Source organism: Anomaloglossus baeobatrachus, chromosome 2 (genome assembly GCF_048569485.1).
Source record: "Anomaloglossus baeobatrachus isolate aAnoBae1 chromosome 2, aAnoBae1.hap1, whole genome shotgun sequence".
Classification (NCBI taxonomy): Eukaryota; Metazoa; Chordata; class Amphibia; order Anura; family Aromobatidae; genus Anomaloglossus; species Anomaloglossus baeobatrachus.
In genome coordinates, this window is record NC_134354.1 from 702555016 (window position 1) to 702582543 (window position 27528).

The 27528-nt window shown below is 48.8% G+C and overlaps 1 protein-coding gene across 3 annotated transcripts in view; it reads right to left on the minus strand.

Annotated features, from left to right (window-relative positions):
* Positions 1 to 391: 391 nt before the first annotated feature.
* The window catches only part of DCP1A (decapping mRNA 1A), a 62943-nt gene continuing 35806 nt past the window's right edge, over positions 392 to 27528 (minus strand). The window contains exons 6-10 of one of the 3 annotated variants that reach the window (XM_075337293.1): positions 25434 to 25532; positions 9689 to 10336; positions 6911 to 6967; positions 5167 to 5385; positions 392 to 908 (exon numbers count right to left, since the gene is read on the minus strand). In XM_075337293.1, the coding sequence (XP_075193408.1) occupies positions 828 to 908; positions 5167 to 5385; positions 6911 to 6967; positions 9689 to 10336; positions 25434 to 25532 (1104 nt within the window). In that variant the 3' untranslated portion in view covers positions 392 to 827. Of the gene's footprint in view, positions 909 to 5166; positions 5386 to 6901; positions 6968 to 9688; positions 10337 to 25433; positions 25533 to 27528 lie in introns of all 3 variants that reach the window. The other 2 variants (XM_075337292.1, XM_075337294.1) reach the window with 2 other exon arrangements.

Genomic DNA, 27528 nt, shown 5'->3' on the forward strand with positions numbered 1-27528 from the left:
GAGCGATGCATCCGTGTGCAATCCCTGGTTACTGCAAACGTCGCTGAGCGCAGCATCCGGGAGCAATCACTGGTTACTGCAGACATCACTGAGCGCAGCATCCAGATGCAATCCCTGGTTACTGCAGATATCGCTGAGCGCAGCATCCAGATGCAATCCCTGGTTACTGCAGATGTTGCTGAGCGCAGCATCCTGGTGCAATCCCTGGTTACTGCAGACGTCAATGACCACAGCATTCGGGGGTGCAGTCCCTGGTTACAGGAGACGTTGCTGAGCGCAGCATCCGGGGGTGCAGTCCCTGGTTACAGGAGACGTCGCTGAGCGCAGCATCCGGACCAGACTAGCCGATCATGACCCAAGTGCATTAAAATATAACAAATAAAGACTAAAATTAATTAAAAAAATTATACATTTAATTTACAGAAACAAAAACGCCCCTGTAACTTTTAGCTAATTATTAAAATAGTTAAAATTAAAATTGGGAAAGACAAATCTGTCTGTCCTATATATAAAATAGCATAACATGGACTATATATTAAGAAAGGATTACATGTGCAAGCCTCTGTAAGAGTGTACAGTACTAACGTCCTCTTCCAAACCGCAGGCATTGTCCAGTAAAGCGTTAAGATCCGTCCCGCAGTAACATGTAAGAAAACGTTCCCACGATGTGCATAATATTCAGTGTAAACTAAAAGACGTCACCCACAAACCACGCAGCCGCCACATGTCAGTCTTCACAATGCGCACAGCAAGCGTGGCTCCGGCCGCGGGCGGCTCTGCATGGTTGTGGTTGTTTTTTAACGTGGCGGCAGAGGATTTCCTTTTTTTTATAGCCGGACATTGTCCATACTCTTGGTGACCACTTGTACATAGGCTTCATGAATGGTATTGAGGAAGCCGGAATCATTCTACAAGAGAAACAAGTGTGGAGAGATTAGAAACAAACCCACAAAATAGTTCAATAATAAAAATAATTAAAAAAAAAGCAGGTTTTAAAGTTTAAATAAACTAATTTTGGGATTATGCCAAATTGCACACACTGATACACAGAATCAATTGTCAAATTCATGCGGATATTCTTCCAAAGAGACACATTCAGGGGAGAAAAAAAAACCAAAATATTTCTGCATTATAGACAGTATTCAAGCCAAACATTGCATATTTGGGAAACCATATGGATAAAAAGTCATCTTTCCTGGAATTGTTTTTTTTAATCATATGATCCTCTAAATTCTGCCTTAGTCCAAAAACCTCCCCCGTTGTGTGTCTATAGCTCCTGTGCAGACCCCATAGGCTGCGTTCCCATAATGAGAATTGTGAGGTTTTGATGTTGCAGATTTTCTGCATCTATTATGTAAATTTGGTTACTTGCATTTTTTTGCCATTATTTTTTTTACTACATTTTTCTTTTTTTACATGCATTTTTGAAGCTGCAGTTTTCATCTTTAGATCATGTTTAAAATACAGCGGTTTTGGGGGCTTTTTATACTTCCTGGTATTTGGCTTTGATGAAACTGTATTGATACAGTCATGTGCAGATTACATGCGGTTTTTTTTGTACATTACTGCAGCAGAAACACTAAAAATGCATGTGCATTTTTTTATCAACTTATTTTCTGCATCTAAGGCGGCTTTCACACTACATTTTTTTTAACATGCGTCATGAACGTTTTTTTGCTGTAAAAGCGGATCCTGCTTGTGTTATTTTGCAGGATCCTGTCACTTTAAGTTTATGGGCGGGCATTGGAGTCATGTGATTTGGAGTCATGTGATCGGGAGTCAGTGGAACTGAACGTGATAGACTGGGAGCCGGCATCTGACAGCTGCGGAGGCTTGTAACCAAGGTAAACATCGGGTAACTTGCTTGGATACCCAATATTTACCTTGGTTACGAGCATCCGCAGCTGCTAGGATCCGGGCTGCCTGCTCCCTGCACACGTAACCAACGTAAACATCGGGTAACTAAGAGAAGCGCTTTGCTTGGTTACCCGATATTTACCTTGGTTACGAGTGTCCGCAGCGCTCAGGCGAGGGAGGGGGGGGGGGGAGGGAGAGAGGGAGACTGATCACACCAGGCTGGTTTCTGGGCATGCTCAGTAGAGCAAGCAGGATCTTGTCTATCAGCATGCCAGCGTTTGCGTGCAGTATAGTCAGGATCCAGCAATTTGCAGTATTTGGACGCAGCTCAAAAACGCTACAAGTAGCGTTTTTAAAAAATGTTAAACTGCAAGTCGCTGGATCCTCACTATAACGCACGTGAACGCATATTGACGCAAGTCCATTGCAAATGCATTGAAATGAAAACGCCTTTGCACTGGATCCGTTTTTGCGATAAAAAAACGTTCAGGACGTATGTTAAAAAAAACGAAGTGTGAAAGCAGCGTAATGCAATTCTATGGGGTGTAATGTGTATGGAGGCGCCAGCGACTGATGGTCAGGAGAGATGACGATCACATTGTGTTCTCTATATAACCGCTGGCCGATGTGACTTGGTGGGCTTCTCAGAAAACACACAATTGTTCGGCCATGTGAGTGTTTCGGTATATAGTAGAGCCAGCTGAGATGACAGAGAACCGAAAAGATCAGCCATAGCATCACTGTCCAGCCAGCCAGCTAACCTGTATGACCGGCTTCACCCTCGCAGCCAAAAGACCGCGATTGTAAAAAAAGTTACGGAGCACATTAAATGGCGCACTTTCTACTTTAGAAATGCGAGCACACGTCAATGGAAAGTCATCAGCATGCGAAGTGCTACCGGGCGATGTTACAGAATACACTGCTCAGTGTGCACACTCCTGTAGAGGGCGCTCCTGCTTCCTAGGAGTGTGACAATGTGCAGTGGATTGGTCACATATTAGAAGAAGGGGGGGGAGGGGAGGGGGGGATTTGCTATTTAAAGGGGCTGTCCTGGTTGGTCATGAAAGTCCACACAGTGTGCAGCACTCGCTGTCCCGATTCTCCAGTAAGTGTGGATGGATGGACATGTGTCCACAATTGTGTGACATGCAAACTTCCGGTCACATTCCCACTTGACATGCGCAGACTCCCTCAATTCAGCTGTACTCTGCACTGGCAGCGGGGAATCGTGACCGCATGCGTTGTGAGGATTCACAAGTCTGTAGTCACACAGAGTAACTGCAGGTCTCCATGACAAAACTAGGCAATCCCTTTAAAAAGGAGCTAACTGGTTCATTAAGACTAGAAGTCCCAGAGAGGGGTCATTTAACATTTCTACCATTGAAACCCTATGGAGCTCGAAATTCCTGGGACTTCTAGTGTTAAAGGGAACCTGTCACCAGATTTGGTGTCTATCAGCTGCGACCGCCACCAGTGGGCTCTTATATACAGCATTCTAACATGCTGTATATAAGAGCCCAGGCCGCTGTGTAGGACAGAAAAAACACTTTATAATACTCACCTAACGGTCGGTGCGGTGCAGACTGGTCAGATGGGTGGCGCCGTTCTCCGGTACCGGCGCCTCCTCTTTGTCCTTCTGAAGCCGGGGTGCATGCTGCGTTCTACGTCATCCACACTAACTAGCATTGAGGTCCTGCTCAGGCGCACTGAGCAGGGCAGATCAAAGTATTGTAGTGCGCCTGCGCAGGACTTCAATAACGGCCTGTGTGGATGATGTAGGACGCAGCATGCACCCCGGCTTCAGAACACAAAGAAGGACAAACCTGGCCAAAAGAGGAGGCGCCGCTACTGGATAACGGTGCACCCATCCGACCAGTCTGCACCGCCCCTTAGGTGAGTATTATAAAGTGATTTTTACGTTCTACACAGCGGCCTGGGCTCTTATATACAGCAAGTTAGAATGCTGTATATAAGAGCCCACTGGTGGTGGCCGCAGCTTATAGGCCCCAAATCTGGTGACCGATTCCCTTTAAACTGAAAGTTAAGGAATCTGACTTCTGAGCTACATTGGACTTGTGGCCGTATGACTGACCTGCCTATGTAACTGCAGATGACTCCAGCCCTTTTCCTAAATTAAAAGTTATTCGTTAATAATTGCATAATTATTGCGGTATCTCCATATCAGCAGGACAGGGGCTCACGTCTTGATCACTGGAGGTCCAACCACTGGGACCCCCCAGAGATCCTGAGAATGTGGCTACGAAGCACCACATGTGGCTGGACAGGAGTATGTTCACCTCGCCTCCATTCATTCTCTGGGGGGCTGCCAAAGATAACAGAGGGCTGTACTGTTCCGTCTGGCAGCAAATAAATGGGAGTGAAGGTGCGAATGCGTTACTTCCGCTCCACTCAGGCACAATCGCTTGGACCTCCAGCCAATATTAAGTTACCCGCCATCTTGTTGATATGTAATAACTTATTCATTTTGGTGTCACAGTGGCTCAGTGGTTAGCACTGCAGTCTTGTGGTGGCTCAGTGGTTAGCACTGCAGTCTTGTGGTGGCTCAGTGGTTAGCACTGCAGTCTTGTGGTGGCTCAGTGGTTAGCACTGCAGTCTTGTGGTGGCTCAGTGGTTAGCACTGCAGTCTTGTGGTGGCTCAGTGGTTAGCACTGCAGTCTTGTGGTGGCTCAGTGGTTAGCACTGCAGTCTTGTGGTGGCTCAGTGGTTAGCACTGCAGTCTTGCAGCGCTGGGGTCCTGGGTTCAAATCCCACCAAGGACACCTTCTGCAAGGAGTTTGTATGTGCTCCCCGTGTTTGCGTGGGTTTCCTCCGGGTTTTCCGGTTTCCTCCCACACTCCAAAGACATACAAATAGGGAACCTAGATTGGCAACACTGTCCCCATTGGGGCTTACAATGTATGTAAAGCGCTGTGGAATAGCGCTATATAAATGAATACAATTATTATTATTATCATTATTATTTTGGTGCAAACCCTCTAAGTGTTAAATTTAGGACGTGACATGAATTCTCATTTAAAAGGGTTATACCCAACATTGCAACTTATTACTTATCCCAGTGGTTGGACCCCTGAATCCCCAAAACGCCACCTATGAAGGAGAGCATTTGCAGTCACCCCTCCAGGACAGTGGGGCACTTCAGAGCCCTCTTGAGGATGGGTGGGGTCAGAGTGGTCGCCTTTCACAGATCAGTAAATGATCACAGCCCCTGTGGATAGCTGAGCATCTGCTGTAAAGGGTTACGTTATAAAACCTTTTTGAGCCTTAGCTGGAAAGTGAGGAGGGTCTTACCCTTATGAGATGTACCAGGGTCTCCTGAAGCTGAAGGCGGCTGAGTGCGATTCCGGTACAGCACGATCTCCTCCGATCTATCCGGTTACTCACAGGCGGCGGTGGCGCGGAGCAGTCATCTTGGCTACTGTGTTTTAGCGCTGGATGCTGGAATACGCTGGGGGACCAGAGGGCACAGGCCGCGGCGTCTGTGGTCACAGCGGCCGAAAACGGGGAAGCCTGAAGAAACAAAAATATTCAGTTTCCTCTTGTTAAGGCCATACACAGCCAGATTATATACTGCACATATTCATCCTATGGGAGTGGGAGTGGGAGGAGGAGGAGTGGGAGTGGGAGGAGGAGGAGTGGGAGTGGGAGTAGGGGGAGTGGGAGTGGGAGTAGGGGGAGTGGGAGTGGGAGGAGTGGGAGGAGGAGGAGTGGGAGGAGGAGGAGTGGGAGTGGGAGTGGTAGGAGGAGTGGGAGTAGGGGGAGTGGGAGGAGTGGGAGTGGGAGTGGGAGGAGGAGTGGGAGGAGGAGTGGGAGTGGGAGGAGGAGGAGTGGGAGTGGGAGTGGGAGGAGGAGGAGTGGGAGGAGGAAGAGGAGGAGGAGGAGGACGACGACGAATACTTTCGCAAAGCACTGTATGCGAGTGTGCCTTTCTCATGTGTCCTATGTATAACTGGTTTGTGTGTGCAATGTTACTGTCTGCGGCCCGTGTATTGTGTGTAGATTGTGTATGTGCTATTGTTCCTATGTTCGAGTGTTACGACACCTGGAGCACAGACACCAGTGCAATGTGTAGTGGGAAGTTTGCAGAATCTCCCGATGTTCATGGCTTGGTATCTGTCTGGCTTTCCTTCCCTCGCAGGTATCGGGGTGCAGCTCACCTATTGCACATGGGACCATTGCTGTCACTGACAGACCCTGCTGTAGATGTTACTATGTAGGGATTGCATAAAACCTGTGCTGTACAAGTTCCTGTCCACAGGCTGATCACTGACAATGAGAGATACAAAGTCAATTATCCTGGAGTCAGAGAAAATGCAGAGTTCATGTGGAAGTTGCTCAGACTTGTGCAAAAGAGGAGCCGACAGTGCCAACTGCTGAGTCAGCACCGTGCCCTTATTTTTATGCCTTTGGTAAGATATAAAAACACAATTTAAGGGCTTGTTCACAATTGGTCTTTAAAAAAATAAAACCCTGGTGGAAGCTTTTGTGACTTTCTACACGGCAGAGAAACTCAGTTGAAAAAAAAAACAAACAAAGAATTGACTTGTTGCAAATTTTAAATTCTTCGGCAAAAGTCATTTTTTGGGTGGAAATCGTCCGAAGTGTTTGACTTTGGAGCTGCTGTAATTCAAGAAGGAAAAGCTGCAACTTGTGAACAAGACCTAAAGGATCTCCGAATATAGCGGCCATTAAAATGAGAAATTGACTACTCAAGGCAGAAGCTGCTAAATATACAAGTGTCGTCACTGCAATTTGGAAATCTACAGTTTCGCAGAAATCCGGGTACGGCAGGAGATACTTCGGTAAAGCGAGCGTTCTAAATAGAAATATCAGCAAAGCTCTCATGAATCCTGATTTTTTATTTGCGCTCCACAGAAACATTTATAGAGCTGATTAGTCTCAGCAGGCCGGGCGCTCGCTCGATTTCTCGTCTGTGCCAACATGCATATTGTGCCAGGGATACGGAGGCGCGCTGGCACAGCTGCCAATGCTCAAACTTTGCTATCAATATAAAGACATTACTTACTGCTCCCACCTTAGATACACCCAAGGGCTGGGCAAAGGGTTCAGCTTCCCTCTTTTCATGGGCATTCTACCGAAAGACAAAAAACGCAAAAAGAAAATTCTGTATACATAAAGATTAATAGATTAGGCGTTGTATAGAGCTGAATCATGCAAGAAATGCAAGCACATGGCGAGGGCTGGGGGCACTTCATAGCATTGCTCCCGACAGACACTATAATACAGATTGTGGATTTTATCCTCATGTGCGCGGCAGACGGGGATTGTAACCTCCGGGGTCATTAGAGGTCACATGTTATGGATCCCCTAAATAAGCAAACGCGTTCTGGCCCGGAGAGAAGTCTGAATGGCGTTACATTCTTCATCTCCAGCGACGTTTGCAGCCAACGGTCCAAACAGATTTGGTTTTAAATAAGTGAACAGTTCATTTTATTATCTTGCACCTATCAATAATTTTTGCAAATCGCTTTTAACACCCGTTTTGCTTTTCCACACGGTTCCGATGCCTCCTCAAACGTACGGATTCTGGATTCATCACCACCCGGGGGCAGGAAGAACTGTGCACTGCAATACAATGGATGGGAACAATGGAAACGTGATAGTGACCGTTCCCGACTGCTGTTTGGAGGAGCGCGACTAATGCGGAGAAATGTGGTCAGGAGACCGTGGGGGTGAAGTGCAGGAGCGCAACAAATGGATGAAATAACAGATAATATGCAGGGGAGAAAACGAGGACAGTACCTTAAGCGGGCTTTACACGAGACGATAGATTATGCGATATGTCGTCGGGGGTCACGGTTTTCGTGACGCACATCCGGCATACCGCACGACGTGGTTTCGTGTGACACCTCCTAGCAATGCAGTATCGCTCACAAATAGTGAGTAGTGTACTCGTCACTAGGTTTCATATAATTGTTTAATTACAATGGCGGCAGTTCATCGTTTCCGTGGCATCACACGTTGTTCCGTGTGACACCACGGGAACGATGAACAACAGCTTTACCTGCCTCCTGCGGCACCCGACGGCTTAATGGAAGGAAGGAGGTGGGCGGGATGTTTACATCCCGCTAATCTCCACCCCTCCGCTTCTATTGGCCGCCTGCCGTGTGACATCGCTGTGACGCCGAACGTCCCGCCCACTCCAGGAAGTGGACGTTCATCGCCCACAGCAAGGTCGTCCAGAAGGTAAGTATGTGTGACGGGGGTTAAACAAGTTTGTGTGCCATGGGCAACTAATTGCCCGTGACGCAAAAACGACGGGAGCGGGTACAATCGATTGTGCTATCGCACAATCTATCGTCTCGTGTAAAGCAGGCTTTAGGGAAGAGAGTTTGTAAAAAGGGGAACAGAATGATTTGGGAAGTTTTAAAAAGCAATGAAACACCCCTTTAAGCAGTAGTTTTGCTGTAGTGTTAGTGCAGAGGTTGTGCCAACGGGCAAAAGACCAAAATGTGATAATGATCCGGCTATTATGTTGGCACAGTTAATAGTCAATATTATTCCTACGAGGCATGGCACACAATAGGAGGGGACAGCTTACCAGTCACATAAGATCTCAAGCCACACAGTCTAGTGGAGGTGCGGCTGCTGGGACCCCAATACCGGACACATGCAATAAATTATGGAGACAAGTTAATTTGTTGCCATTTTTCGGATTGCCCTCACTGAGGAGAGTCGGCACTTGTGCGTCTCTCCTATCCAAAAAATGTATTGCTCGTTTTATAAAAGACGCACCCGATTTTAAGACATGCCCCAAATTTAGAGGAAAAAGGAAAATAATTTTTAATGTTAAAATGAGTGTCCTTTTTATAATCCTAGTGCGTCTTAATTATAATGTGCACCCGGGGGAGCGGCTCATAAAAGTCACAGGAGGCAGAGCGATGCTGCGGACTCAAAGGAGGGGGTGTTGTGGCTAAGGAGAGTCAGAGATACTGCGGGCTTGGGGGTGTTGCAGCGGCAGGCACTATTGACCTACTAGCGGGCTGCCGCGGTGGGCACCATTGACCTGCCGGCGGGCTGCTGCGGTGTCGTGGTGGGCACAATTGATCTGCCTGTGGGCTGCCGCGGTGGGCACCATTGATCTGCCAGCGGGCTGCCGCGGTGTCGTGGTGGGCCCCATTGAACGGCCGGCGGGCTGCCGCGGTGTCGTGGTGGGCCCCATTGAACGGCCGGCGGGCTGCCGCGGTGTCGTGGTGGGCACCATTGACCTGCTAGCGGGCTGCCGCGGTGTCGTGGTGGGCACCACTGATCTACCGGCGGGTTGCAGGGGTGTCACTGCAGTGGAGTGACTCAGGAGGGTCACAAGATGGAGTGTCTTGGCAGCGGGTGCCATTGAAATCGCTCGCGGTTGACGAGATGGCCTTCAAGAAAATGGCCGCGGAGGCAAGCATGTGTGCAGATAGGGCTCTGTGGCCATTTCTTGAAGTCTATCACGTTAATCTGGGCATGCACCGCCTCCGCAGCCATTTTCTTGAAGTCAATCAAGTAAACTGTGGGCGATTCATAGGAGCCCACAGTCAGATCAATGCACCCGCCGCCAAGACACCCCGTCCTGTGACCCTCCTGACCCACTCCACTGCTCCTCCGAGCCCTCAGTATTGCTGACCGTGCCTCCTATGACCCCGCTGTACAATCGCCACCTCGGTAAGCCATATCTGGATTGTAAAACGCACCCCCAGTTTATAATCCAAAAAATACGGTACATTTGGGGGATTATTTGGGGTCCCAGTACCTGCACCATCCTGCTCAAAGGCTATCCAAGCACAGTTATAGGACAGTTTTTATACCGTACCTGTAGAGGACCTGGCAGGCTTTTTAGAGAACTGTCTTTGAAGCTCTCCGGCGTTGCCAGCTGGTTGGTTGTACAGGAGAATTTCGGTGCCATTGCGGTTTTGTTCCCGGTCTGAGGATTCAGCTTTAATTTGTGAAGGAGCTCGACGCTTGGATGCGAGCTGCTGGAGAAGCTGCTGCTTCGGACGGGGGCCAATGGAGGAATCAATGGATGAGTCTGGGGGGCGCTGCCAACGTCTAAACTCAGAAGAGGAGACATTTGTCTTGTGTGTACCAAGCTGGAGTTAGGTGGGGCGGACGCGCTCAAGACCTCAGAGGACGATCCAAGGCACGGGCTCACACGACAAGGAAAGGAATTCATCTCATTATGGGAGTCCAATTGTGTCACCAGCCCTTGAGGAATTAATGCTGGCGGCAGGCAGGCGGGGTGACTGAAATCGCTGGCGCTGCAGTTAAAGCTCCTGGGTTCGGCCCTCACTATCACCGGCTGTAGGGGTTTTGACTGGAGGAAGACCTTATGTTCTCCTATATCAGGGAGGAACGGATCCTTGATGTCTGGAGGAGGGCATGTGGTCATTTGATGTTCTTTCGGTAAAGTCGTTCCAAAAAGTTCTTCCACAGTCAGGTGTTTCTGCCCAGGATGGAAAGACTGAAAGAAAAGAAAAATAAAACTAAATATCCAGATATTCTCCACTTAAGTCATCCTCGTTTTAATTTCATAAATAAATGGTGCACATGAAAATAAGAAACCTTGTAATAATCTTTTCAAATAAATCTGCCTCTTTCTCCTCCTGGACTCTTTATTCTCAATATTCTCAGTTCTTAGGGGTAGACAATGAAGACTCTGTAATGTACCTTTTTTTTCGGATTATAAGACGCACTTTTCCCTCCCAAAAATTTGGAGGAAAAAATGAGGGGTGCAACTTAAAATCCAAATGTAGCTTCCCAGTGGGTGGTGGTGAAGGGTCATAGGAGAGAGGGGCGATTCAGTGCGCTGTGCTGCGGGCGCTGATCCTGCGGAGGGCGGTGCTGTTCTGTGCAGCGGGTGTTGAGGCATGGGCCATTCTGAAGATGTCGGCGGTGGGTGCTTCAAAAAAAAAAAAAAAAGCAAAAAGGCGCCTGAAGGTGGCATTTGCGCAAATGAGATCTCAGCTTGTCATTGAGCCGGTAACTCAGATCTGTGCGCACACAGACTCCAGCCGCCATTTCTTTGAAGCCCGCACCGCCGTCATCTTCAGAAAGGCCAGTGCCTCACCGCCCACAGCAAGCACCAGCGCAGAGCAGTGCACGCTGCCCCAGCACAGCACTGCCGATTGCAGCGAGCGTCTGGGTCCCCACTCTGCACCGCCCACAGCAGGGTTCCCCAACTCCAGTCCTTGAGGGCCGCCAACAGTGAATGTTTTCAGGATTTCCTTAGCATTGCACGGGTGTTGGAACCATCAACTGTGCAGGTGATTAAATTATCACATGTGCAATACTAAGGAAATCCTGAAAACATGCACTGTTGGCGGCCCTTGAGGACTGGAATTGGGGACCCATGGCCCACAGCAACGCCGTACTCCAGCACCACCTTTGCCTCCTGTGACCCCGCTCTACCACCACTGCCGCCCCCCTCCACAGTAAGACGCCATCGGATTATAAAAACGGACCCCCTTTTTTTTCCCCCTCTCTAAATTTGGGATGAATCTTCTAAAACGAAAAATACTATATCTTACCAAATCAGATTCCATCTCCTCTTGGACTGATCTTGCAGTCACAATTCTCAATTCACAAGTAAAATATGTCTTCAGTGAAACCGATTTTCCCATTACGGAGATAGGAGAAGGCATTTGGTGCTGCAAGTTCTCCTGAAGTGATAGGTACAGTTCGCCATAGAACTTTATAGGCTCCAACTGTTATCTCCTATCTCAGTAATGGGACAGTGCGTTCATTGCAGACACATTTTACCTGTGAATTGAAAATTTCAAGACTAAGATCAAAGAGGGGGCAAAAAAACCCAAAACAATCTGATGAGACATTACAAAGCTAATTTTCTCACAGCGTCACTTCACGTGCGACTAATGACACTATTCCTCTCCGCTGTCTTCTGATGAAGGTCTGGGACAAACGTTAATAATTTGTGCAATTCGACTCATTATTTTACTACTGAACTTTGGAGTGCTGCGTCAGTTTCTTATTTTGACGTGAACTATTGTTCTATGGAGGAAATTAAAAACCATAGTCGTATTCCCATTTCATCATACGGCTAGAATAGCAGAGGTCTTTTCGATGGGTTGGAGGTCCGACCTCTAGGAGCCGCACTGATTCTGAGAATCAAGTGCACGGGGCGCCTGCAGTTTTTTGAACAACCGGCTGTAGAAAGCGAAGAAAAGAAGGGAATTTTGTTTACTTACCATAAATTCCTTTTCTTCTAGCTCCAATTGGGAGACCCAGATAATTGGGTGTATAGCTACTGCCTCCGGAGGCCACACAAAGCATTACACTTAAAAGTGTAAGGCCCCTCCCCTTCTGGCTATACACCCCCCGTGGGATCACGGGTTCCTCAGTTTTAGTGCCAAAGCAAGAAGGAGGAAAGCCAATAACTGGTTTAAGAACAAATTCAATCCGAAGGAACATCGGAGAACCGAAACCATTCAACATGAACAACATGTGTACCCGAAAAAACAAAAATCCCTAAGCAAACAGGGCGGGTGCTGGGTCTCCCAATTGGAGCTAGAAGAAAAGGAATTTACGGTAAGTAAACAAAATTCCCTTCTTCTTTGGCGCTCCATTGGGAGACCCAGACAATTGGGACGTCCAAAAGCAGTCCCTGGGTGGGTATAATAACCCCTCGTGATAGGACCGTAAAAACAGCCCTACCCTACAGGTGGGCAGTCGCCGCCTGAAGGACTTGTCTACCTAGGCTGGCGTCCGCCGAAGCGTAGGTATGCACTTGATAGGGTTTAGTAAAAGTGTGCAGACTCGACCAGGTAGCCGCCTAGCACACCTGCTGAGCCGTAGCCTGGTGTCGTAATGCCCAGGACGCACCCACGGCTCTGGTAGAATGGGCCTTCAGCCCTGAGGGAACCGGAAGCCCAGCAGAACGGTAGGCTTCAAGAATTGGTTCCTTGATCCACCGAGCCAGGGTGGATTTGGAAGCTTGCGACCCTTTGCGCTGACCAGCGACAAGGACAAAGAGTGCATCCGAGCGGCGCAGGGGCGCCGTGCGGGAAATGTAGATCCTGAGCGCTCTCACGAGATCCAACAAATGCAAATCCTTTTCACATTGATGAACTGGACGAGGACACAAAGAAGGTAAGGAGATATCCTGATTGAGATGAAAGGGGGATACCACCTTAGGGAGAAACTCCGGAATAGGGCGCAAAACCACCTTGTCCTGGTGAATCACCAGGAAGGGAGATTTGCATGACAGCGCTGCTAGCTCGGACACTCTCCGGAGAGACGTGACCACTACTAGAAAGGCCACTTTCTGTGAAAGGCGAGAAAGGGAAACATCCCTCATAGGCTCGAAAGGCGGCTTCTGGAGAGCAATTAGAACCCTGTTCAGATCCCAGGGCTCTAACGGCCGCTTGTAAGGAGGGACGATATGACAGACCCCTTGCAGGAACGTGCGCACCTGAGGAAGTCGTGCTAGGCGCTTCTGAAAAAATACAGATAGCGCTGAGACTTGCCCCTTGAGGGAGCTGAGGGACAAACCTTTTTCCAACCCGGATTGCAGGAAGGAAAGAAAAGTAGGCAATCTAAATGGCCAGGGAGAGACTCCCTGAGCAGAGCACCAAGACAAGAATATTTTCCACGTCCTGTGGTATATCTTGGCGGAGGTAGGTTTTCTGGCCTGTCTCATGGTGGCAATGACCTCTTGAGACAATCCTGAATCCGCTAGGATCCAGGACTCAATGGCCACACAGTCAGGTTCAGGGCCGCAGAATTCTGATGGAAAAACGGCCCTTGAGACAGCAAGTCTGGTCGGTCTGGTAGTGCCCACGGTTGGCCTACCGCGAGGTGCCACAGATCCGGGTACCACGACCTCCTTGGCCAGTCTGGAGCGACGAGGATGGCGCGGCGGCAGTCGGACCTGATCTTGCGCAGCACTCTGGGCAACAGAGCCAGAGGTGGAAACACATAAGGAAGCTGGAACTGCGACCAATCTTGAACTAAGGCGTCTGCCGCCAGAGCTCGGTGATCGTGAGACCGTGCCATGAAAACTGGGACCTTGTTGTTGTGCCGAGACGCCATTAGGTCGACGTCCGGCATCCCCCAGCGGCGACAGATCTCCTGAAACACGTCCGGGTGAAGAGACCATTCCCCTGCGTCCATTCCCTGGCGACTGAGGAAGTCTGGTTCCCAGTTGTCCACGCCTGGGATGTGAACTGCGGATATGGTGGAAGCCGTGTCTTCCACCCACGTCAGAATCCGCCGGACTTCCTGGAAGGCTTGCCGACTGCGAGTTCCTCCTTGGTGGTTGATGTATGCCACCGCTGTGGAGTTGTCCGACTGAATACGGATCTGCTTGCCTTCCAGCCACTGCTGGAAGGCTTGTAGGGCAAGATACACTGCTCTGATCTCCAGAACGTTGATCTGAAGAGTGGACTCTTGCTGAGTCCACGTACCTTGAGCCCTGTGGTGGAGAAAGACTGCTCCCCACCCTGACAGACTCGCATCTGTCGTCACTACCGCCCAGGATGGGGGTAGGAAGGATTTCCCTTTCGACAATGAGGTGGGAAGCAGCCACCATTGAAGAGAATCCTTGGCCGCCTGAGAGAGAGAGACGTTGCTGTCGAGGGACTTCGACCTCCCGTCCCATTGGCGGAGAATGTCCCATTGTAGTGGACGCAGATGAAACTGCGCGAAAGGGACTGCCTCTATTGCTGCCACCATCTTCCCTAGGAAGTGCATGAGGCGTCTCAAGGGGTGCGACTGGCCCTGAAGGAGAGATTGCACCCCTGTCTGTAGTGAACGCTGTTTGTCCAGCGGAAGCTTCACTATCGCTGAGAGAGTATGAAACTCCATGCCAAGATATGTTATCGACTGGGTCGGGGTTAGATTTGACTTGGAAAAGTTGATGATCCACCCGAAACCCTGGAGGGTCTCCAGCGCCACGTTCAGGCTGTGTTGGCATGCCTCTTGAGAAGGCGCCTTGACCAGCAGATCGTCTAAATAAGGGATCACGGAGTGTCCCTGAGAGTGTAGGACTGCAACTACAGCTGCCATGACTTTGGTGAAGACCCGTGGGGCTGTCGCCAGACCAAAAGGCAGGGCTACGAACTGAAGGTGTTCGTCTCCTATAACGAAGCGTAGAAAACGCTGATGCTCTGGAGCAATCGGTACGTGGAGATAAGCATCCTTGATGTCTATTGATGCTAGGAAATCTCCTTGAGACATTGCGGCGATGACGGATCGGAGGGATTCCATCCGGAACCGTCTGGTTCTCACGTGGTTGTTGAGAAGTTTTAGGTCCAGAACGGGACGGAAAGATCCGTCCTTTTTTGGTACCACAAACAAATTGGAGTAAAAACCGTGACCTTGCTCTTGAAGAGGAACAGGGATCACCACTCCTTCCGCCTTTAGAGAGCACACCGCCTGCAGGAGAGCATCGGCTCGGTCGGGAGGCGGAGACGTTCTGAAGAATCGAGTTGGAGGACGAGAACTGAACTCTATCCTGTACCCGTGAGACAGAATGTCTCGCACCCAACGGTCTTGGACCTGTGGCAGCCAAATGTCGCCAAAGCGGGAGAGCCTGCCACCGACCGAGGATGCGGAGGGAGGAGGCCGGAAGTCATGAGGAAGCCGCCTTGGTAGCGGGTCTTCCGGCTGTCTTTTTTGGGCGTGACTGAGCCCGCCAAGAATCTGAACTCCTCTGATCCTTTTGAGTCCTTTTGGACGAGGAGAATTGGGACCTGCCCGAGCCTCGAAAGGACCGAAACCCCGACTGTCCCCTCCTCTGTTGGGGTTTGTTTTGTCTGGGCTGAGGTAAGGATGAATCCTTACCCTTGGACTGTTTAATGATTTCATCCAAGCGCTCACCAAACAGCCGGTCACCAGAAAATGGCAAACTGGTTAAGCACTTTTTGGAAGCAGAATCTGCCTTTCATTCCCTTAACCACAAGGCTCTGCGTAAAACCACGGAGTTGGCAGATGCCACTGCCGTACGGCTCGTAGAGTCCAGGACAGCATTAATCGCGTAAGACGCAAATGCAGACATTTGAGAGGTTAAGGATGCCACCTGCGGAGCAGATGTACGTGTGACCGTGTCAATCTGTGTAAGACCAGCTGAAATAGCTTGGAGTGCCCATACGGCTGCGAATGCAGGAGCAAACGACGCGCCGATAGCTTCATAGATGGATTTCAACCAGAGCTCCATCTGTCTGTCAGTGGCATCTTTAAGTGCAGCCCCATCCTCCACTGCAACTATGGATCTAGCCGCAAGCCTGGAGATTGGGGGATCCACCTTGGGACACTGGGTCCAGCTCTTGACCACATCCGGAGGAAAGGGATAACGTGTATCCTTAAGCCGTTTGGAGAAACGCTTATCTGGATAAGCGTGGTGTTTCTGGACTGACTCTCTAAAGTCAGAATGGTCCAGAAAAGTACTTAATTTACGCTTGGGATACCTGAAATGGAATTTCTCCTGCTGTGAAGCTGACTCCTCCACTGGAGGAGCTGGGGGAGAAATATCCAACATTTTATTGATGGACGCGATAAGATCGTTTACTATGGCGTCACCCTCAGGAGTATCCAGATTGAGAGCGGTCTCAGGATCAGAATCCTGATCAGCTACCTCCGCCTCATCACACAGAGAATCCTCCTGCTGAGACCCTGACCAGTGAGATGAAGTAGAGGGCCGCTCATAGCGAGCTCGCTTAGGCTGTCTGGGACTGTCGTCCGTGTCAGAGTCATCACCCTGGGATGCGTGGGACACCCCCGGAGCCCGGAGCTGTTCCAACTGAGGGGGGCCAGGGAGCAATGAATCAACAGTGCCCATGGTCTGAGTTACTGGTCTAGACTGCAAAGTTTCTAGAATCTGAGACATAGTCACAGATAATCTATCCGCAAAAATTGCAAACTCTGTCCCCGTCACCTGGACAGTATTCACAGGTGGATCTCTCTGGGACACCTCCAGCAGAGGCCCCGGCCGAGCAGGGGGCACAGGGACCGAACACTGCACACAATGGGGGTCAGTGGAACCTGCCGGTAGAACAGCCTCACAAGCGGTGCAAGCAGCATAAAAAGCCTGTGCCTTGGCACCCCTGTTTTTTGCGGACGACATGCTGTATTCTCCACAGAGTAATCCAGGAGGGTATATAGCCAAGAATCACCAGCGACCGTTTAGTGCAATGTATAGCATGCAAGCATAAAAATACAATTGAACACTTCGTCACTAGTGGGGTCAGCACCGGAGGTGCCGCTTACCGCCCGCTAAAAGCGGGTTGTAGTCGCCAGAATCCCGTGCCTGGGTCTCCCAGAACTTGTCTCCCCTTTCCAGCTCAGCCTGCACATCAGGAATGGCTGCCGGCGTTCTGTGAAGAGGGGCGGACCGTGGGCGTGCCTCAGACAAAGTGCGGGAAACTGGCTTCCCACTGTGCTCAATGTGAGGGCTGGAGTATGTAAAGCAGATTCCAGCCCTCAGCGCTGACGTTCTGTATAGCGTCCCGCCCTTCCCCTGACTGGCAGGCCTGGGGGCGGGAACGAAACGGAACTAGGCCGCAAAAGCCGGGAACTCTAGTAAAAAGCGCGGCCGACAAATATGCACTGCCAGCGCGGAAGTCCCCGGCGCACCACAAGTCCCAGCCGCGTCGCAGTAAAAACTGTCAGCAGGGGCCGGCGCGGCAGTTCCCCACACACAAACTCCCTTAGCAAGCTGTGGAAGTGTGGCACAAGCGCAGCAGCGCTATTGTCCCCGGCGCACTAACACACCCAGCAATGCTGCAGTGTGTGCGCGGTCTGTACGGGGACACAGAGTACCTTGGTGTAGCAGGGCCCTGTCCCTGACGATACTCCGCTCCATATCCAGCAGATTCCCCAGGGGCTGTGGACGGAGCACGGTCTCTGTGCCTGGAGACCGGTAAATCCCACTTCACCCAGAGCCCAAAGGGGGATGGGGAAGGATGCAGCATGTGGGCTCCAGCCTCTGTACCCGCAATGGGTACCTCAACCTTAACAAACACCGCCGACACAAAGTGGGGTGAGAAGGGAGCATGCTGGGGGCCCAAGTATGGGCCCTCTTTTCTTCCATCCGACATAGTCAGCAGCTGCTGCTGACTAAACAGTGGAGCTATGCGTGGATGTCTGACCTCCTTCGCACAAAGCTTGAAAACTGAGGAACCCGTGATCCCACGGGGGGGTGTATAGGCAGAAGGGGAGGGGCCTTACACTTTTAAGTGTAATGCTTTGTGTGGCCTCCGGAGGCAGTAGCTATACACCCAATTGTCTGGGTCTCCCAATGGAGCGCCAAAGAAATAAAAAAATTGTGCTCTGCAGATCCCGTAAATCAGAGCTATTGCTGCTGTATTCTCAGGATTGATGTAGGCATCATATAATGGCAAAGCGTATACATTGTTCATCTTTCTCTACAGCTCAGCCGTTCTCACCACCGTAGCCATATATAATAGATACATTGGGGTTAAGGTGGTCGGTATATTTGGGCAGAGCATATTCATGGCGTGGTGTCAACCAACCAAGATCTCTTCACTAGTAAAACCTAGTGACTTCTGCCATCATGCAAAATAAAAATAAAGAACCCCTCTAAATAAACAGTATATCATATTCTGATGGCAAACCCTCCAGGACAGCGGTGGGGAACGGAATTATCCCCCTGGCTTACTGCCTCATATCACTTTCCATAAAGGACAGATCACAGAAAATAAAATTAAAATTAGAGAGTGACTGCATCCAATGTAACATGAAAGTCTTTGTTGGGGGCTTTTCTTGTTGCACGGCCCCTTCAATCACTTCTGGGCTGCGGCCGGTAATGCATCACAATACAAAACCAGAATGAACGCTTCCTAGCGGGGAGAGAGGATGGTGAAGGCTTTATTTGTGCATCTTGGTTGATTTCCATGTGACAAAGTGGATGTTACTGATGCCAACTAGAACACAATTTAGATTTTTATTTTTTTGAAGGGTGTTATGGGGTCACAGATGGTTAGCGGGTGTGAACGTGGCTCCAGTAAGTGGTGACTAAACCAGTAGATCATTCATATATTTATCAGACACGAGCACATGATGTATCATTAGTAATTAAAAAAATTGTTTAAAAGAACAGAGAGTCCTCAGTGGTTGATACCTTTTAATGGCTAACTGAAAAGATGGTAATAATTGCAAGCTTTCGAGACTACTCAGGTCTCTTCATCAGGCATGGTATAACACAAAATCTGAAGAGTCACGTATTTATACACAACAGGACTTAGAATAGTGCAGTATTTTTTTTTTTTTTTTTTTACTGCACTATTCTAAGTCCTGTTGTGTATAAATACGTGACTCTTCAGATTTTGTGTTATACCATGCCTGATGAAGAGACCTGAGTAGTCTCGAAAGCTTGCAATTATTACCATCTTTTCAGTTAGCCATTAAAAGGTATCAACCACTGAGGACTCTCTGTTCTTTTAAACAATTTTTTTATCTCTACTGGCTAACACGGTACAAAGATATATTTTACTTGTATCATTAGTAATTAGTAAGTTTTCGGTTAGCAAAATGTTAAGGTGCAATGATCCCCTTTCTCCACTAGATGGCACACTACAACTAGATTTGCACAGGTGACTGTCGGCTCCGACACCTCGCACCCGAATGACCGTGTCCTCGTGCTGCGTCACACGTCGCCGATACATACATAGGCCTGCAACACATAATTTCTAGCGTAACCCTGCCTTTCTTTTTCAAAGCAGCAGCCATGAACCGAGATGCAAAAGTGCACTTGTTCGGCTGCTCCATACAGATGGTCTCTGCTTTTATACAGTCCACTGGAAACTAAAGAAAAATATCCTGGGCATATGGTGAGACTACACGCAATTAGATAACACGCAGAGCCGAGCACAGGACATGCGGCCCTCTGTCTGCTCATTACAGGAGCACAAGTAACATCCTAGGCTTGTAATGCATAAAAAAAAAACAAAAAACAAAAAAAAAAAAACACTATACAAATGCCATTTTTTTTTCTGATTTTCCTAAATGGTCGATGTAAATGAGTCAGAATAATGTCCATATCATCAACCGATAGAGGATAAATCACATTCTTCCAAAGATAAAAACATCTGATGATGCACTGGACCAAATTATGTACAATCATTTTATACATTGTAACGAAGAAAAATTGTCATTTGTTGAATTTGCAGCAATAAAAAAAAAAAAAAAACAAAAAAAAAACAAAAACATTTTTGAGTTACTTCAATCCAATTTGCATAATAATTTGGAACACCGTGTAACGTATGGCCTAAACAAGGGGATCACTTGCAGATTTAGCCAGGAAGCAATGTATCAGACATAATGGCGTTGTGTACAGCTTTAATAGGTGCCTTTCAATAACCAAAGTCCTTTTTTGTTCCAATAAGAAGAAGGCATTGAACCCCCCCCCCCCCCCTCCATCTGACCGCTTAGTTGCTGCGGTCGCTATTGAGCACTGCATCCAGAGGTTTATAATGCGTTTAGTATTGGCCAGATGGCTAGATAGCTTTTGCTTCTTCAATGTGATGCACTAAATGTTTTTTGTATGCCGACTGTCCACCCTAAAAGATGGCGATACTGAGACCTGATGAAGCTCCTGGAAGACACAGTCCCCGGTTGGTGCCCGGCGGGTGAGATTTACAGAACGCTCCTTCATCGCTGTGTGCCAGTCCAGCTCCTTTAGCTGTGAAATATATCAGATATCTGGATGGACAGTCATTTCTACAAGACATCGGCAGCAGAAATGCCGACATACGACCTCCGGAGGTGCCTACGATGAGGGACCATCGCTCTCCGCGCCACTGTACAAACCGTTTCATCGCATATCACGCCGTCTGTGCCGGAGCAGACGCTCGGCCTCACCTTTACAAGAGAGAACATGCTCTGATCAATTATTAAAAGGGAGACACAAAAAAAGCTCTGAAAACCCGACCAACCGAAAATATCCCAGCAGGGAAGTGATCCTGAACATGAAGTCCAACCAGACTCTGCGCCGCGCCCCAGACACGCACCCCTCACCGCCCATTACCAGACATTATATATTCACCTTTTGATTATAGCCATTTTGTATTATTATTGTATTAAGTCTTGTTTATTTTTCTTTATTATTACGGTCATGGGCGTACCCAGCGAGGGGCGGCTGGCAGCTGCCCCCCCCCTCCCTAGAAGCAGGGGCATGGTGTAGTGGGCCCGTGCCTGTAGTGGGCCGCTGTATCTGGAGCCACCGGCGCGCTCCTCAGCAGTGTGTGCATGCCGGGCACACTAGCTGAAGCAGGAGGCAGCGCTGTGCCGGCCCTGCTGTGTGCCCGGCGTGCACACACTGCGGAGGGGTGCGCCGGTGGCGGTGTCTGTGACCGCAGCTTCCTCCTCCTTATTCAAATGCATTTGTGTCTTTCAGACGTAAATACATTTGAACAGCGCGCCGGGACTGGGCCCCGCCCCCGACGTGCAGCAACGTGATGAGATCAGCACATTGCTGACGTCACAGTGCTGCGGGCGCCGGGACACAGGAAACATCAGGAAGCGGTAAGGCTAACGCTATATGGAGGAGCCGAAGAGACAGGTGTAATTAATGGAGAGGAGTGGGGAGGGGCTGAGGACACATAACGGGGAACATTTGTGAAGGAGACACAGCTTTGTGACAGGCAGAGGGGGAGTACTGTATTCCGAGGGAGGGGGGGGGAGGCAGGAGTGTGTAGTGGTGGGGGGGTAGTGTAATTTGTGTGTGTAGGGGGTGATGGGGGGGGTGTGCAATGTATTATGTCTGGGAAGGGGGTAATGACGGGTGCATTGTATAGTCTGTGGGGGGGAGGGGTAATGGAAGGTGCATTGTATTGTGTGGGGGAAAAGGGGGGTAATGGAAGGTGCATTGTATTGTGTGGGGGGAAAAGGGGGTAATGGAAGGTGCATTGTATTGTGTGGGGGAAAAGGAGGTAATAGAAGGTGCATTGTATTGTGTGGGGGAAAAGGAGGTAATAGAAGGTGCATTGTATTGTGTGGGGGGGAAAAGGGGGTAATGGAGGGTGCATTGTATTGTGTGGGGGGGAAAAGGGGGTAATGGAGGGTGCATTGTATTGTGTGGGGGGGGAAAGGGGGTAATGGAGGGTGCATTGTATTGTGTGGGGGGGAAAAGGGGGTAATGGAGGGTGCATTGTATTGTGTGGGGGAAAAGGGGGCAATGGAAGGTGCATTGTATTGTGTGTGGGTGCATTATAGTGTGTGTGTGTGTGTGTGTGTGTGTGTGTGTGTGTGTGTGTGTGTGTGTGTGTGTGTGTGTGTGTGATGGGGGGCTGCATTCTGTGTAGGGAGTAATGGGGGTGCAGTGTGTGTGTGTGTGTGTGTGATGGGGGGTGTATTGTATTGTGTGGGGGGGGAGGGGTAGTGGAGCATGCATTGTATATTGTGTGTGTGTGTGTGTAATGGGGGTGCATTGTAGTGTGTGTGTGTGTGTAATAGGGGTGCATTATAGTGTGTGTGTGTGTGTGTGTGTGTGTGTAATGGGGGTGCATTATAGTGTGTGTGTAATGGGGTGCATTATAGTGTGTGTTTGGGGGTAATGGGGGTGCATTATAGTATGTGTGGGGGTAATGGGGGTGCATTGCAGTGTGTGTGTGTGTGTGTGTGTAATGGGGGTGCATTATAGTGTGTGTGTGGGGGTAATGGGGGTGCATTGTAGTGTGTGTGTATTGTAGTGTGTGTGTGGGGGGTAATGGGGGTGCATTGTAGTGTGTGTGTGTGTAGTGGATGATGGGGGGGGGATGTATTGTATGCGGGGGGAGGGGTAATGGAACATGCATTGTATGTGAGGGTAATGGGGGTGCACTGTAGTGTGTGTGTATATATGTGTGTGTGTGTGTGTGTGTGTGTGTAGAGGGGCGCGGAGTCATTAATCGAGCCATGATTACATTTAATTCTCTTAAAATTTTTGTTTCATTCAACTTTTCCGTTCTAATATTTTACAACCTAAACGACCATGGCTTGCCCCCCCCCCCCTCCCCTAATTTTGATCCTGGGTACGCCCATGATTAAGGTGCTCTTACAGCGGTAACATCTAATATTTTGCAATGGTGCCATATTGTGGTATCTTATTTTAGGGAGGAGTGTGGGGAAGAAGAAAAAAAAATCTTTATTCTTTATAAGTGAATTGGATCATTTTTGTCCCATAAGGTACTTTGTGGCCATACTGCCCATCTTGTTCCTGGTATCCAATGACAGATGGAAGGAATTTTGGCGTCATTATATGATCAATTTTGAGGACAAATTTGAATACATGGCTATTTTATTCTGGGGTATGCGCTTGTTTGTTAGTGTGACAATTATATGGGGTTTTTGCACTTTTATTCTAGTATCTGTAATAAATTTGATATTTGGGAATATTTTTAACTTTTTATACAGTACATTCCCTGTGACCGATGGTCAATTTTGATTAGTAAGTTAACATACGAACATCACCCCAAAAAAAAAAAAAAAAAGGGCAATTTTCTTCCCTCTTTTCTCTTCCCCTTCCTCTCTTTTAATCAAGAAGAATAAGATAGGGGAAAAAAAAAGAAGAAAGGGAAGAAAAAAATGGGGGGGGGGGGGGGAGGAAATTTTTAATTTCGGTATGATTAAAAAAAAAGGAGGAAGAGAAAAGAGGGATGAAAGGAAAGAAAATGAGAAGAAAAAAATGAGGGGACAATAACTATAAAAAAAAAAATTAAAAAAAAAGGGAGTTCTTAATCACTGATTAAAAGAGGAAGGAATAGAAGAGAGGGAAGAAAAGAAAATGAGAACAGAAAAAAAAAGTGGTAGGAGGGAAAGAAAAAAAAAAAAAATCCCTTTTTGTGTCATATTGGTATGTTAATTTAATATGATTTCTTTATAGTAACGAAAGGGAGTGACAGGTTAGGAAATAAGACGCCGGGAGCCTGTGCAGTGATTAAGGACTTTTCGGACCGTCACGTCTGCTTCTACTTGAGCTATATCTGTTTTTATGGTGGTTGGATTCCATTGTTACGATTTTACTATTCTGAATAAACTTTTTGCATTTTATAGCCTTGGATGCTGGAAAACCCTTCTTCCTTTCATTGTTCTATTGGATTCTACACAAGAATTTTCTGGGACATCCTTTGCTGTGCAGAGTGGTGAGCGGACTTTGCTTGTCGATTTATATTGGTGCCCATGTTTTGAGAACCATAACTTTTTTTTTTTATTTCTCTGGAGACTATTGAGTTGTGCGTTTATACTGGGCCTAAATGGTCTTTCAGCTTAGAACGATCTGTACTTGGAAGGGTCCCCGGACAATAAGAAGATCACAAAGAATACTCATAACGAGACCACAGAACTCGGCTGGAATTTGTTGGGGAAACGTAGGCATTACACAGTGTCTATTAATATCAAGGAGTTGTCTGTGTATTGGAGGACCAAACAAGTCCTGCACGTTACGGGTCGGCTTACAGTAGGCAAATTGTGGCATTAAACAACCCCCGACTGGCCGTCATTTCATGGCCCGATTATACAGGCCAGCTGCACTGCATGTTCACAGAACGATCAGTAAAGCAATGGTTGTGTGCAGCACAGGCGGTCATCCTTCCGCGCACACAGGCGGTCATCCTTCCGCGCACACAGGCGGTCATCCTTCCGCGCACACAGGCGGTCATCCTTCCGCGCACACAGGCGGTCATCCTTCCGCGCACACAGGCGGTCATCCTTCCGCGCACACAGGCGGTCATCCTTCCGCGCACACAGGCGGTCATCCTTCTGCGCACACAGGCGGTCATCCTTCCGCGCACACAGGCGGTCATCCTTCCGCGCACACAGGAGGTCATCCTTCCGCGCACACAGGAGGTCATCCTTCCGCGCACACAGGAGGTCATCCTTCCGCGCACACAGGAGGTCATCCTTCCGCGCACACAGGAGGTCATCCTTCCGCGCACACAGGAGGTCATCCTTCTCGGCAGCACAAGACCTGTTTATAGATTTGTGCTGCTGAGAATGACTTTTTAAAGTCTGCTTAAAAATGTCACTTGACGAATGTACCCATTTATACAGGAAAAAATTCCTAGAAACGCTTGTTCATGATAATCAGTTATTGTAAATGCACCCCAAAAATGATTGAGAAGGGAGTATCTTGAGCAGGGGACCTCTATGCAATTATTACTTATGGGGGCACAACGGACCCACTAGAGTTGATGTGCAAAGACAACTTATAGATATGATAAAGACCAGCTGGGAGAACCTAGAGCCGGCACACCGGAGAAGAGCTCAGCAAAACTATCCTACGCTATTGGAATGGAAGCAGGGTTCATCTACAGCCTGGACCTCGAGAAGGCGAAGGTATAGAAAAGGGAATATAAATGGACAACACTTTCATGAATGGACTTATTTTCCTGCAATAGATACATTGCCCATCACAGACAGCAGCCAGTACTCTGCAGACCCGCCGTGCCATTCAGAGTACGATCCCTACCTGACCTGTGGAGTTTATTCTCCTTTCCCATGTACATAATGCTGCAGATCAATGTGAACATTAATGAACCTTTTAATATCACCCCCCCCCACCCCCCTCTATGGACACCTATAGAGTAGAGCCATACATGTGTGCTCACCTTCTCCTGAGGAGCAGAAGAGGAGACTCGCTCCGACGTTTCCGGCTTCACAAGGGGAGGATTATTGGTGACGGCCGCGCTGGAATCCGTTCCTTGGCCCTAGTAAAACAGAAGAGAAGGAAGAACATATTAGAATAAGGCACTGGTACGGCCGGAGAATGGTCCAGCTTTACTAAGCGCCAGATATACTGGTTGATCCATCGCTCGTGTGTGTCCCAACGTTTCCGTATACAGGTAGGCTCGAAGGAGCGAGCAGGTGTTTAATGGAGAGAATAAAGCGCCGTAGACCGCTCTGGAACACGATGGTCTCTCACAACTAAACTCCATGTCTGATCCTCCTTCCGCCTAACAATCTGCCATTGGGTGGGGGTCAATGGCGCCCTCCTAAAAGCTGCCAGTCTCAGATTACCCAGAGGCCTGAAACCCGCACCCTCAATTAGTCTATGCCCCCCCAGACAGGGCATACAGGGGTATAGGGGCAACTGCACCACCAGCCACTATTAAAGAGGCAACTACGACCCACCCCCCTCCCCAAACACCAATGAAGCACACAGAAGCCAGAGAGGAGGAGTGTAGGACTTAACCTTTAAATACAGTTTACGTATAACTATGCAATCCCCTGTAGTCTTTGATAAGGCTCCTGCAGACGACCGTATTTACCGGACAAATCATTGGATCACACTTGGACCAATGTTATTCAAGGAGACCGTACACGTCAGATTTTTACAGAGGAAGCACGCACCATTTGCTTCCGTGACTCAGATCACCCTTATTCAACTCTATTGGAATAATAATAATAATAATAATAATAATAATAATAATAATAATAATAATATTTATTTATTTAGTATGCCACAGTATAGGATGTGATTTTAACGGATACTTTGCAGTTATGCAATATGGGAAGACGGGAGGTTAAAGAAAAAGAAAAAAAAAAACAAAAAAACCCCCCATACATTACTGTGCAAAAGTTTTGGCCAAGTTTTTTTAAAAATGCAGCTGAAAATGCAAGGTTTCGATATCAGAAATTTCAATACAATACCATCGGGGAGGAGTCCGATTGGCTGTATTTTTGGAGTGGTTGCCCTTCAGCAGAATAAATTTGGAGCTTGTATTATTAAATACCATCTTCAGTGTAGAGAAGAGCAAGGAGTCCTGGAGGTGATGATCCGGCCCCCGCAGAGCCCTGATCTCCCATCATCCCATCTGTCTGGGATCAGGATTCCTGGAGGTGATGATCTGGCCCCCGCAGAGCCCTGATCTCCCATCATCCCATCTGTCTGGGATCAGGATTCCTGGAGGTGAGCATACGGCCCCCCGTAGAGTCCTGATCTCCCATCATCCCCCGTTTGGGATCAGGAATCCTGGAGGTGATGATCCAGCCCCTGCAGAACCCTGATCTTACATCATCCCATCTGTCTGGGATCAGGAGTCCTGGAGGTGATGATGCGGCCCCTGCAGAGACCTGATCTCCCATCATCCCATCTGTCTGGGATCAGGAGTCCTGGAGGTGATGATCCGGCCCCCGCAGAGCCCAGATCTCTCACATCATCCCCCCTGTTTTGGATCAGGATTCCTGGAGGTGAGCATACGGCCCCCGCAGAGCCCTGATCTCACATCATCCCATCTGTCTGGGATCAGGAGTCCTGGGAGGTGATGATCCGGCCCCCGCAGAGCCCTGATCTCCCATCATCCCCTCTGTCTGGATTCAGGAGTCCTGGAGGTGAGGATCCGGCCCTCGCAGAGCCCTGATCTCACATCATCCCATCTGTCTGGGATCAGGAGTCCTGGAAGGTGATGATCCGGCCCCCGCAGAGCCCTGATCTCCCATCTGTCTGGAATCAGGAGACAGAATGATCCGGCCCCCACAGAGCCCTGATCTCACATCTGTCTGGGACCAGGATTCCTAGAGGTGAGCATCCAGCCCCCGCAGAGCCCTGATCTCCCATCTGTCTGGGATCAGGAGTCCTGGAGGTGAGGATCCGGCCCCTGCAGAGCCCTGATATCCAATCATTTAATCTGCCTGGGATCAGGAGACAGAAGGATCCGCACAGCCTCCTAAACAAGATCTGGGGTCACTTTCCAACATGTTTGA